Source organism: Gymnoscopelus microlampas (genome assembly GCF_963454915.1).
Source record: "Gymnoscopelus microlampas genome assembly, chromosome: 9".
In the NCBI taxonomy this organism is placed as follows: domain Eukaryota; kingdom Metazoa; phylum Chordata; class Actinopteri; order Myctophiformes; family Myctophidae; genus Gymnoscopelus; species Gymnoscopelus microlampas.
The window spans coordinates 31,016,304-31,029,346 of NC_139946.1; the positions used below are offsets into that span (position 1 = coordinate 31,016,304).

General features: G+C 42.3%; 1 protein-coding gene across 4 annotated transcripts in view; it reads left to right on the plus strand.

Annotated features, from left to right (window-relative positions):
- phactr1 (phosphatase and actin regulator 1) overlaps positions 1–13,043 on the plus strand; it is a 40,146-nt gene that overhangs the window by 7,500 nt on the left and 19,603 nt on the right. For 2 of the 4 annotated variants that reach the window (XM_084067726.1, XM_084067727.1), the window contains exons 1-2: positions 8,095–8,472; positions 12,206–12,370. In XM_084067726.1, the coding sequence (XP_083923852.1) occupies positions 8,166–8,472; positions 12,206–12,370 (472 nt within the window). In that variant the 5' untranslated portion in view covers positions 8,095–8,165. Of the gene's footprint in view, positions 1–8,094; positions 8,473–12,205; positions 12,371–13,043 lie in introns of those variants that run through there. The other 2 variants (XM_084067728.1, XM_084067729.1) reach the window with 1 other exon arrangement.

Below are 13,043 nucleotides of genomic sequence, written 5' to 3' on the forward strand. Positions count from 1 at the left end.
GACCACTTTCCTGTCCTGTTCACCACATGAATACCTTGCTCAGGGGTTCAATCTCGCGCCCGCACATGTCGCCCGCACACATCGCCAGCGCATGATTAGCTCCATGATAACCGCATCCCAGTTGTCCCTTGTTTTTTTTATGTTTTAATGACATGTAAATTCGATGGAAATTGTGCCCTCAGTGCCGAGGAGCTCTTTTCCATTTTTAATGACATGCACCTGCACTATGACACTGGACACTGGGCTCCTTTTACTGTAGGTCCAAAAATGAAAAGCACTAGAGCACTTTCTGAGCCATCGCTCAACGTTTTCCACCCGTAAGTGGACCGGTGCTACCTGCCTCCTCACAGGCAAGAAGAGGCACTCCACTGGTTCCCTGTGTATTTTATAATTCATTTTAAGCTTTTGTTGTTTTTAAGGCACTCAATGGCCTGGCTCCTCCATACATTTCCGTACACCCGAACTAGAACTTTGAGGTCAGCTAACTTGTTGCTTCTGGTTGTCCCTAAAACCATCCTTTGCAGCGGCTGTCCCTAGGCTATGTAATAGCTCCATACATGTGGTGCCCAGTCACTAGCTTTTGAATAATTATTAAAGACGCAGGGCCCTATTTTCCAGTGCCTTACCCATTATCCCTAAACGTTATCATTGTCTCCGACAGGACACTATGTTTTCACTTTCCGCCCCCCCCCCCTCGGCCAAGCTAACATTGGTCAAGCCTCACGTGACCAGTGACAATACGTTGAAAGGGTGTGCTCTGATTGGCTAGTGAGACGCATGACGTATAGCGGCCTATAAATAGATGTGTCACTTTGAAAGAGTCTTGGTCTCTTTCATGTAAGGTAAGACAGGAATAGTACTAGTACTAGTTTTCTACTATTTTTAAAAACATTTTCAAATAGTTCAACTAGCCGATCCACATCGACACGTTGTGAGCTTGTAGATTGGCTAGTTGAACTATTTGAAAATGTTTTTAAAAATAGTAAAAATGGTTTAGGGATTATGGGTAAGGCACTGGCAAAAATAGGGCCCGCACTCTTTTTTCCTTGTCCTCTAATTGAGTGCATATCTGTCTGTCTGTCTATTTTACTTATCGTCTGTCTGTCTGTCTGTCTGCCTGCCGGTCACCCTGTTAAGAATAAATTATCTGTTAAGAAAATAAATTGTATTTACACAAACAAACAATAACCCGTCACCCGTGTCCACCACTGCCCAGGTCTCATTAGCTGTAACACGTCTGTGCTTTCTCTGCTGGTCACAACACATTTCATACGGCATGATCTGCTATCGCAATATCTAGCATGCCAGAGTGAGAAAAACCTCAGGGATGATTAACATGAGACGTGTTCCTGAGTTCATGTTGTTCGTGGCGGAAACTATAAGCACAGTTAATAATCAATTATAGTTCATATCACAAGGTACAGCTCCTTGGCATAAACACACACCTGAGGTGAGGAACCCTAAAGGCGCGTTCAGACCGGAAGATCAAATATTTGTTCGAGCGGCGCGATTACAGACACGGTCGATGTCGCAAAGATGTGACCGCGTGTGTCACGGTCCGCTCCTCGGGCTGTGGACTGTGACTTTATTATTTGGACCTTGAATGCCCTTATATGGTGTTGGACTCCTAGGGACTGTTCTTTAGGCCTTTTTAGGCCGTTCATTATGTTCTGTATTTGTCTTGTATTGGTTGTAACTCTGTTGCCTTTTTTCCTTGGTTTTCCTTACTCTTGTTGTGTAGTAGTGTTTCCTGTCTGCCCTACTTGTTGTTACCTGTCTTGTCTCACCAGTATGTCTTTGCAATTGTAGTTCACCTGTGTCTTGTTCTGTTCCAGCCAATCATGTGTTAATTGTCCTTGGTTCTCACCTGTGTCCAGTTAGTCCTGTGTCTATTAAAGTCCTGTGTTTGCTTCAGTTCTCTATTGGGTTGTTGATTGTAGTCATGTGAGTGTATGCCAGTCTTTGTCTCCTGACTTATTGTTGCCTTGTATTAAGTTCTCCTAGCTTTCCCAGTATAGTTTTCCCTTTACTCCTTTATTGTCAATTGGCAATATGCTTACCTTATTCAGGTTGCCCGTTCCTCCTCAGGTTCTCCACATCATGGGTGCTGACTCGTTCTGAGATCAGCACCATCACTGTAGGGTCATCTGTACACTTAGTTATATTGCATTGCTAGTTTGGATTCAAATCTTTATCTTCTCATTGACTATTTTCATACTGGTGTCCCTGTTTTGGGCCCAAAAGATACAGTACATCTCTATATTGTTCCCCAAGAAATAACACTTTTCTAACAAGTCTCCCAGATTCTAATCTAGACAAAGGGGGGCCCAAATCTTGTCCATGAATGTCGGTGTGGCACTCTCAGAGGTAACTACGGTACCATCCCGCAACCCCACCCCTCCACCATACATTTATCCTGCATCAGTGCTGCGCTGCAGGTGTTTCCTCTCCTACAGCTCAGAGCAGGGAATGTGAAGGTAGCGGGACTTATGCATTCATACGTTACAGTAGCTCTTGACACAAGCACATGCATGATGTCACTAAATGGATTGGAGTTTGCCCAAACAGTAACCAGTCAGCTGGCATCAGTGGGTGCAGCTGCAGCGCAGCGCTGCCACTATCGATCGCACTGTAGTCTGCTGTCAGTTGGCAGGTGATCCAGAGCTACTGCGGTGCGGAGCGAGAAAGAGACCCAGACACAATGACCGCTACGCTCAGATACTGTAAGTGACACTGTCCTTCTGACCACAGTCACACCTATACAGTAAAATGCTCAGTGTTAACATAACTTCCATTTGTATGCTCTTTGGAGTTAAATTAACACAAAGGATTTTACTGTGTATTTTATGGAAAGTCCAGACAAGCAAGTGTTTATAGAAGGAAATAAGATTGCAAGAACTTGCAGTTATTTCATAAAAACTGGGTGCTGGATCCTTAAAGTAGTAAATAATGAAAAAGAGGGATTTTTTTTATTGCCACAAACGTGCGTGCGTGCGAGCGTGAGTGTCTTGGTGCGTGCATGTGTACAACTATATCTGCTGTGAATGTCCTAAACCTCAGACTTGACAGACACTTTCAGGCATGAGGTCCATTTGCTCTCAGCAGTGCATAGAGCAGAAAACTGCCAAACCTTACTCCCCCCACTGAGACCCTTGTGTGTGTGTGTGCGAGAGGGGATAGGCTGGAGATGAATGGCTACAGCAGATTTCTGGATGTGCCATCACAACAACACATCAAATTGTGGAGCTTTGCTTCCATGATCTCATGCTTTGCTCCATTCACACTGAAGATCAGATATTAATATCATCATCAATGGGGCACTTGGTTTTGCAGCATGACACAAAATAACACAAAGAAATCCATGACACACTAGAACAAGATTGTAAAATGCTAGAATATTAAAAACACTAACACTAAACAAATACTAAGATACTAGAATACTATGTATTACAACGTGTGCGCATTTGTATCAGTGTGCCTGTGTTTATGTGGTAGCGTGCATGTTTGTCTGTACACTGGGGGAGTACATGAATGAGTGTATGTATGTGTGCGTGCGTCTGTCTAGACTCTGTCTATCTCTCTGTCAGCCTCAGTTGAGTGTTTGCATGAGAGTAAATAATGCATTATTTATCTCTGAGTTTCTCTCTCTCTATCTTCTCTCCAAATATGCCTCTCTTATATGACAATCCCACCTGTAGTGTGAGTGGTGCCTGCGTGCGTGCGTGCGTGCTTTTCCCCCACCTATACATGACCAAAATAGGTTTATTCATTCATTCATTAATTTTTATTTGATCGATATTTTGTTATAATTGATTACATCGATTAGTTTGCACCCCTACTGAAGAGTCAATCAGGACCTTCGTCACAGTGAGACATGGTAGATATATAGAGCAGATTCCACAAATACTAAAGAAGATTATTTTCTCACCCGTGTTCACCTGTTCCTCTGTATATTTAGTTCCCTCAGTTGCTTCAGTCTTTTTGCGTAGTGGTGGTTTCAAAGTTGTTAGTTACTAGATATATGTGAAGATCGTTTGGATCCTTACTTTCTCCAGCTATCCGCGCCATTAAGATATATGGAGATATTGCACAAATATTGAACTAGTCTTGAACAGGTGCTATTCCAAAAGTGTGGTACTGTAGATAGCTCATGTTATTCCTTTGCACAAAGGAGGAGATCATATGGATCTTAACAACTATCGGCCTATTTGTAAATTATCGTGTGTTTCCTTGGTATGTGATCAACTCAGAATATACAGTATTTATCCAAGCATTCAGTGTTGTTGAGCCCCCATCCATCTGGGTTTAAGGCTAATCCCCGTACCATCTCTGCAGCATCCTTGGTGTTAAATGACATTTTGTCCGCAGTGGATATGAAGATGCATTGTGCAGCTCTGTTTATCGATTTATCAAAAGCCTTTGGCACTGTGGATCTTTCCCTGCCCTTACACAGATTGCAAAATATTGGTTGAGACTCTGGTAGTTAAATGCTTTTTACAACTACCTCTCTGATATAGTACTAGAGTCCACAATACGCCGCTGTGAGTTAGCCCTATTCTGGGGGCGAACATTCGACAAAAATAGCAGATTTGAGCTTGTAGATGAGATATTTTTGGTGAAGAGATTTTGTGTAGAGGGAAAAAATGAGTGGATCAAGTATAGAGCCCTGGGGGACCCCCGTCAACTCAAGTATAAGGGTGATAAATGGTAAGTAGGCGTAAACCTGATTTATATGTTGTCGTACGACCATGTCACTCGCCTAGAATAACAGATTTACAAGTGGGTTTTTCACTTGGTGACACAGTCGTTCGATTACATATAAATCTCATTATATGTTCATCTAAGACAGCGGTTTTCATCTCTTGCCCTGAGGACCCAGTTTATTGCATACTGCTAGTTAAGACCTTGATTATAGTATGCCTGAAATGAAAGGGCACAGCACACAGCAGGGTCCCCCATACAGGACCAGAGTTGAGAGACCCACTGCTGAGTCCATTGGTTCCATTTGCACTCTCGCAGACAGAGTTATGGGTCCATTTGGTTCCATTTGTACACTCTCAGAGTTAAATTCACACTTGTGATTTTACGGTGTAGTGACACACAGCCTTGTGCTTTGAATGTGAAAGCCCCATGAATCATCACCCACTTCAGTCAGCATGAAAGGGAACTACATGTTTTTTCCCTCTGCTGTTACATAAAATGCATGCATATCATATGCACCCATACACAGTGTAAGGGAAATTAACTAAAAGAAAAACCTTGTTCCATGTTGCCATTCACATCATTTACGTTTTCATCACATTGTTGTCATCGTACACAAAGATGCACACACGAGCACGCACGCACGGACGGACGGACGGACGGACGGAGCCAGCTTGGTTGTTGTAAAGATGAAATTAAATACAGCCCATTTCTTATAGGTGAGCTCCGCCTACTGGTGGTAGCTAGTAGCTTTTTGATTTATTGATTGAATACTTTATTAACAGTTTGCAAAAAAATCACAAGGTACAGTTTAATACAAATATGCTAAAAGGATTGAACCCAAGAAAGCACTATGGCTTGTTTCCATTGGGGTCCTGTGTATTCAATTCATAGGAACATTTAATGACAGACAAATATACAATGCTATGCAAAAAAACATCATATGAACAAGTTGTAATCAAAAAGAAAAATATGTATTACTATTTTAGAGCGGTCTTGAAGGAGAGAAAGAGAGTAAGGATTCACACTTTTTTTATGCCTGTTGGAAGGGTGTTCCACATTTTGGTGACATAGCAGTAGAACGAATTTAACAACACCTTGTTTGAGCCAAATCTGTGTTGAACGTGATGTGTGGAGCTCCCTCTGGTGTTGTGATTGTGGACATCTTTAACCTTTTTGAAGTAGTTTGACAGGTATACATGGGTGGCTTTGTGGTGTAGTATCTTGTAGACCAGGTCCAGGCCCATTGCAAGTTGCTGTACTCTGTCCTCTACCCTGAGCCATCCCACCCTAGCAAAATGAGACAGGGGTTAGATGAGTTGTAGGTGTGAGTCCAAGTAGTAGCCTGACCAGTTTGTTTTGGGATGTCTGGAGCCTTGTTTAAGGCCTTTGGATGAGTGCTCCAGCTAGAGTCCTCAATGTATTCCTACTAACGAGTGAGGAGATTCTGTACACAAATCTTGTTCTTTGGTTGACTTTTTTGATTACTTTAGTTGCCATTTTTCACTGGAAAGATTAGCCTCTAAAATATTCTACATTTTCTTGTGATAACATTGTCACCACTTTTACTGTGAAGCCATCGGCCTTGCAGAGCTTTATTTTGGACCCAAAGAGAATGGATTCACTTTTGCCCAGGTGTAATGATAGTTTCAGCGAGCCCGGTACCTTTGACCGAGTTCAGAGCTAAGGGTTTTTTCGACCTGCAATTTGTCATTGTCTGAGACCAGGAGAGCTGAGAAATCCGCTAACAGGAACAAATTGCAGTCACAAGCTGATGTCACGTTGTTTACATATATTAGGAACAGCAAAGTCCCTAGTATGCTTCCTTGTGGAACACCACAGCTTACTGGGAGGGGGGAATCTCTTTACAGGCTGGAATCTCTTTGCCTCTAGTGCCCTCATAGAAAGAGCATGGCAATGGTGGCCATTAAGCAGCTATTCAGCTTCTAAACAGAAGGGCTATCTGTGTTAATTTCTCTTTTTTTAAATTAAGTTAGGGTTAGGGGGTTATTAAATATCTAATTGTGGGTTTGAGATGGTGTTGCAAATGACTGTTGTGGACTGTGCGTTTCAGACCAAACCATAGGGGGCAGTAGAGCTCCATAGCATGACACTGTTGGGCCCTTTTTCAGTCAGTGGCTTGGACCTGCTCAATTACAAGTGGTCGTGGAGACTTTATGGTGGCTCAGCCAGCCCCATAATGAGAATATATAGCCTATATATAATGGAATGTGCTATTTGAGTAGTATTCAAATCCTTTCACTTGAATAAAACTCAATTCAATTAGGTAATGTTACCCTTCAAGTCAGGCCATCCCTCTAATGCAACAATGGTTTAAGTGGGCCTACAACAGTAGGCTTAGGCTATAGATATAATCAAAAAAATATACATATTTGGATAAAAATGTAGTTTATATAACCATTCCATGTATTATATCTGCATACCTCGGCTCTGAGACTGTCTAAATCCCTCCTCTGAGTCTGAGCGCTCATTGGCTGACGTGTGTGTGTGTGTGTGTGTGTGTGTGTGTGTGTGTGTGTGTGTGTGTGTGTGTGTGTGTGTGTGTGTGTGTGTGTGTGTGTGTGTGTGTGTGTGTGTGTGTGTGTGTGTGTGTGTGTGTGTGTGTGTGTGTGTGTCCATCATGTGTTACTCAAACTCCTTCACCTGCATGTGTGTTTCTCCCCTGTGCGTGCGTGCGTGCGTGTGTATTTGTATTTGTGTGTGTCCTTTTGGACCTTGTATTTATGTGGACATAAATACAGAATTTAAGTATGTGTGTGTGCGTGTGCGTGTGCGTGTGCGTGTGTGTGTGTGTGTGTGTGTGTGTGTGCGTTGCCATGTCGGCTTATTATAAGCGACTTTGAGCTTGTTTTTCTGTAAAGTTGCTTGTACATAATTATATTGGTAGTTGCGGGTTGCGTTATTTTGGGCTAAAGAAAGTGTAGTTGTTTATTTGGGCTTGTTTCCTAATCTTTTCTATGTATTATTTTCATTTGTATTATGGTTGAAACCAGTGGTTCCGTTCTCAAACATTTTCATGTCAAGGACCTCCAAATTAATGTGTATTTGTCCTGTAGCCATGGTTCACATGACGCTCGTCATGTTTCAGGGCTACCCCATCTGAAAATGTTTTGTTCCAGGGACCCTCAGACAAGATTTGTGTTGTTAGTATCATGTTTCAAAAGCATATTTTTAAAATATTATTTTTAGAAAATAGCATATCCTGAGCTTGTAATCTGCTATTTTCAAATAGCTGTGATCTAGTCGCTTATTTTGGGCTTGTTTTCAAAGACCTGGTTGCTTATTTCTCTCGCAAAACCTGGCAACACTGGTGTGTGTAGTCGTAGTAGACCATTTCAAATCCCTATCACCAGAGAGAGAGAGAGGGCGAGTCTGCGAGTCAGGAGGAGGTGGATAGTAGAGGGTCCATCCAACACCCTGCAGTCCATTCATTCACCGCTAACATGGCGGGTTGTGGAGGCGAAGTGTTGCGCCCACCATGGTACGAATCATCCAGATGTCAGAACCACGTCCAGCAGCAAGAAGAGGAGAAACCGAGGAAGAGGAGGAGAGCCTTCTGTCTGGTCCGGATGAAGCACCGTAACCATAACAGCAGCAAGCAGCAGCAACAGCAACAACAACAGCAACAACAACAACAACCTGCTGCAAGCAGCAACAACAATAACATGCCGTTCATAATCCACTGTCAGATAGGCAAGGAGATCAAACACATATGCAGCAACTGTCGTGGAGCGGCGGACCCGCTGGAAGGTGAGAGGAATAAGTTGGGTTCGTCTCATAGCCCTGGACTGGACTGGTCCAGAGCGTTAGTGAGTTCTCTCTAACTAACGCCCTGCCAGACGCGCTGCTCTGCTCATAGACAGACAATGCCACTGCCGTGCGAGGTCTCCGTCTTTAGTTAAATAAACAAAACCATTTCGCTACTCACCGAAACAAAGTCTGTTTTGTGTTGTTGAAAGTCTATTCTCCAGGGTGGAAAGCCACTTAGGATCCCACCTTCTCTGTATAATACACGTTTTGGGCAGTAAATCAAATATGTCCGCGAGATGGAAATTATTTGATGTACTCCACTGCGCCCTCTACAGATCTGGTTAATTTAAATTACCATTGACCAAATCTGTAGAGGGCGCAGTGGAGTAAATACAATAATTTCCGTCTGTCGGACATATTTTATTTACTGCCCAAAAAGTGTATTATACAGAGAAGGTGGGATGCTGAGAGGCTTCCCACTCTGGAGAATAGACTTTCAACAACACAAAACAGCCTTTGTTTCGGAGAGTAGCGAAATAGTTGTGTTTATCTTAACTAAAGACGGAGACCTCGCACGGCAGTGGAATTTTCGGTCAAAGAGAATAGCAGTGCGCCTGGCAGAGCGTTAGAGAAAACTCACTAACGCACTGGACCAGGGATATGTTCGTTTATTTGAGCGCTGAGAGAGAGAGAGAGAGAGAGAGAGAGAGAGAGAGAGGTGGTAAACGAGGCGATTTGACCGCTCCCTTTGCCCGATGCTTCTGCCTGCCTGTCTGTGGAAATGTGCGTTAAGTGGGCTCCAGGGGCGCAGAATGCAGATGTTTTATCTGCTGTAGTAAAATAATAGCCAGTGGTGTAAAGTAACCGAGTGCATTTACTCAAGTACTGTAGTTAAGTACAATTTTACGGTATTTTCGCTTTCGTCAGTATTTACACATTTCATTACTTTTACTTCCACATCACTACATCTTACTCCACTACAATTATTTGAAAACTTTAGTTACTTTGTAGATTTGTATTATTATTACAAAACATACACCAGCCCTATATACATTTCGGCCATTTGAAAATAGCCGATCTGCAAGCTTGTTTTTCAATATATTTCTATACATTTGAGACATTCTGGGGACATTTGGGACATTCTGCATGAGTACTCTCTAATTTTGGTACTTTAAGTACATTTTGATGCCAATACTTTTGTACTTTTACTCAAGTACATTTTGAATTCCGGACCTTTGTATGGTTAGGCTACATTTCTACACAGTACACACTCACATATAGTTACAAATGGATAATAACACTGAGGATTTTACTATTTAGATTATATCAACTGTACATATTGCTTTAGCCTACTTGTTTCATTATTTTTCTTTTCCATTGTAAGCTAACCCACTGGGTTTACTTTCAAAGCAATGAGACATTTTCTTTATAATGTTTTATGCATCATTGTAGTGTTATCATTGTACCACCACACCATATCTAATCTTTTTCATCATCATGGCTGTAAGGTTACTTTTGTAGTCTATTTGTTGTTGTGAGGGAGATTCTTGTGATGTAGCACCAAGATAACAAGCACATGGTCTGAGAGGGAAAGAATGTAGCCTCACTGTGTGAGCTTCAGCTGTTTGATTCAGAGCTTGTCTCAGTCGGCAGGGGTTTTAGCCTAGATAAGATAATCCACTATGGTAGTAGTAGTGGTTGTTGACAGAATGATAAGCAGATTGGTAGCCATGTCCACGCTCCCAGAGGTGGCCCGTAAACCTAACCTAACCCTAAATTTGACTTTATTTTTGGTATCGGCCTATTCAATGTTCAGCCGTTGCTCAGAGTCGGTACCCTCCACATTCTTGATTGATCATGGTGCACTGAGCAGTCAAATAAATGTTTACCTCGCAGCTGATTGAGTTTAGGCATGTGTTTGTGTTTTAATGAATGTGTTACTTATGAGTCAGGAGAGTAGGACCCACATGCATTGCAGAAAAATTGGAGGCAGAGCAGACCATCAGTTAAACCATCAGTTTAATAAACAAAGACAGAGGGAGAGTGAAACAGAGAGAGAGAGAGACCGTGATATGAGTTTAGTCACAGTTAGTATGGTTAAGTTTAGGCATGGGGTTTGGTGAGGTTAATAGCGCTTCCATTACTAATGTCACCCCATGGTTGACTGCCTATTATATTTACATAATAATCCAAGGACAGATAGATAGATAAATAGATAGGTATTTCTTCCCATGGGGGAAATTCAGTTGTCATAAGCTTGTGCTGCTCACATGGTTTGCTTTAAGCGGCACCCTGATGCCCTATTACACTATTATAACCACAGCAGCATGGTCTTGAGCATTGCTCTAACAAAACCAAGTGGCTTTTTGGTCACAAGCTTGCTTCTACAACCTTCGCTGTAGGTCTGCTGCCACCTCCTACAGTATCTACAGTTGATGATGTACTGAATACTGATATTTTATATAATCTGTTTTGTCCTAAGCCATTCTTTTAGCCTCCTTTTATTGGCTTGTTTGTTTGTTTGTTTCATTAGTTAGCTATTCATTATTTATTCATTCATTTGCGCACCCAACTGCTAAATGAATGCTCAAAAGAAAGCCATGCATGGGCTGACCTTGGCGCTAGTGAGGATTTATCCCATAACATTTTGTTTAGGTATTTTCTCTCTCTCTTAACTACTAGTCCAATGTAATGTGATATTTCTCTGTTTTCTCTCTTGCTTCTAAGTACTTCCACTTATCTAAGCACTTAATTTCGATCCAAATCAGAAAATACAAAGATTGCACTCAGTAGAGTACATACCTCTAATAACTCTGTGCAATTGTCAAGAGATGCCATTTCTGCCATGTAGAATAGTTCAGCACTATATTTGTGGCCGCAAATGAGTTCTCCATCAATCCTATTTTGTTTGATTAGGCCAATAATGTAATAATAATTGCCTCTTATGTCTGTTGATAGGCACACAAAATTGTAAAGTTATTAGCATTTCTGTGAGAAGCCATGCCCACTGCACAGCCCCTTGGCGCAAATGTTAGAAGTTAATCAGTTTTCCATATGCCCCATGGTCAAAGTTTCCACAAAGTTTCATGAAAAACCGATCATAACTTTTGGAGAAAGCCTGAAACCAGATAAACACAATGGGAAGAAAGCATACTCCCCGTCACGAGGTAACAAATAGATTTACATAATGCATTAGCGTTCACTGCTTGTGTACATGTAATTTGTGTGTGGTGTGCGTGTGCGCACATCCATGCCTGCCTGTTAAAATGTTTTCATTGCCTCTGGCACACTCAAGTCCTTTTTCCGAACACACGGCTGTTGGAGCTGGATGGTGCGTAATGGGAAAAGGGGAGTTTAAATGGAAAAGCAGAGTGGGTTAAATAGAACAGCCTGCAGTGTGATTACATTAGAACACACACTCTCCAGTGGAGAGTGAAGCACGGTTTATAGAGAAACAGAGAAGAAGACTGAGGAAGAAGTTGAACTGTGTTAAGCGCTGATTCTAGATTGTAAACATATTTTTCTCTGATGGAAAATAAATAATTGTATACATTTATAATTGATATTGTGGTCATTGACTCATTTTGCTGATGCTTGTCTTACTCCCTTTAACAGGAGGGATGTGCAGTGCAGTGGGGGTTAAAATCCAGGAACTGGCTATATTACATCTTTATAACCAGCGGCATTTGCACTTGCTGTTAAGTTAATTGGTCAATCTCTGTCTTGTTTCCAGCTGAAGAGGTAGAGCGGTTGGCAGCGATGCGCTCTGATTCGCTGGTCCCGGGCACGCACACACCACCAATTCGCAGGCGGAGCAAATTTGCCACCCTGGGCCGTCTCTTTAAGCCATGGAAATGGAGGAAGAAGAAGAGTGACAAGTTCAAGCAGACTTCTGCTGGTAAGAGACAAATGGCATCACTTTTAACCTTACCTACCGTAGCTCCCTTATCCTACAGTATATCCTACCCTTTAATTCCTCACATTAATTCCTACCTTAATGGTAATACTAATTGTGTCCCCTTTACTTGTTGTTGGGGTATTTGCCAACTTGTACATTTGCACATACCTAGAATTTATCCTCTGCTTTTACCCAAACTATGGGTTAAGGGTCAAGTGTCTTGCTCAGGGACACTTAGACTGGAATCAAGGGGGTCTTTTTGACACTCACTCAGACAGGTACAGTACAAGCACTGAAATGTTGGTAGAGCCGAGGGTCAAATCTTCCGATTCCCAGATGGCCTCTACCCTCTCACCTACGTCAGCGTACATTACTACCTACTACCTCAACTCTTCCTCCCTCTTACCTACTGTAGCTTACCCATACCTTAACTCCCCTACTTGACTCGTACCATGAGACCCCCACTCTCACATCTTTCCCATGAATAGTACGCTCCACCTGGCAGTAGATTAAATTCTCCCTGCTCCTAGGCATATGCTGTACAATGAGGCTGTATTGACCAAGGGCAGAATTGGGTGGTGGTGGTGGTGGGGGGGGTCTGGTATAAGTTGATCCATATGATGATGATGGTGGTTATGTAAGGGAAGGTCAGTGTCATGGGGCCCCAGGTCAG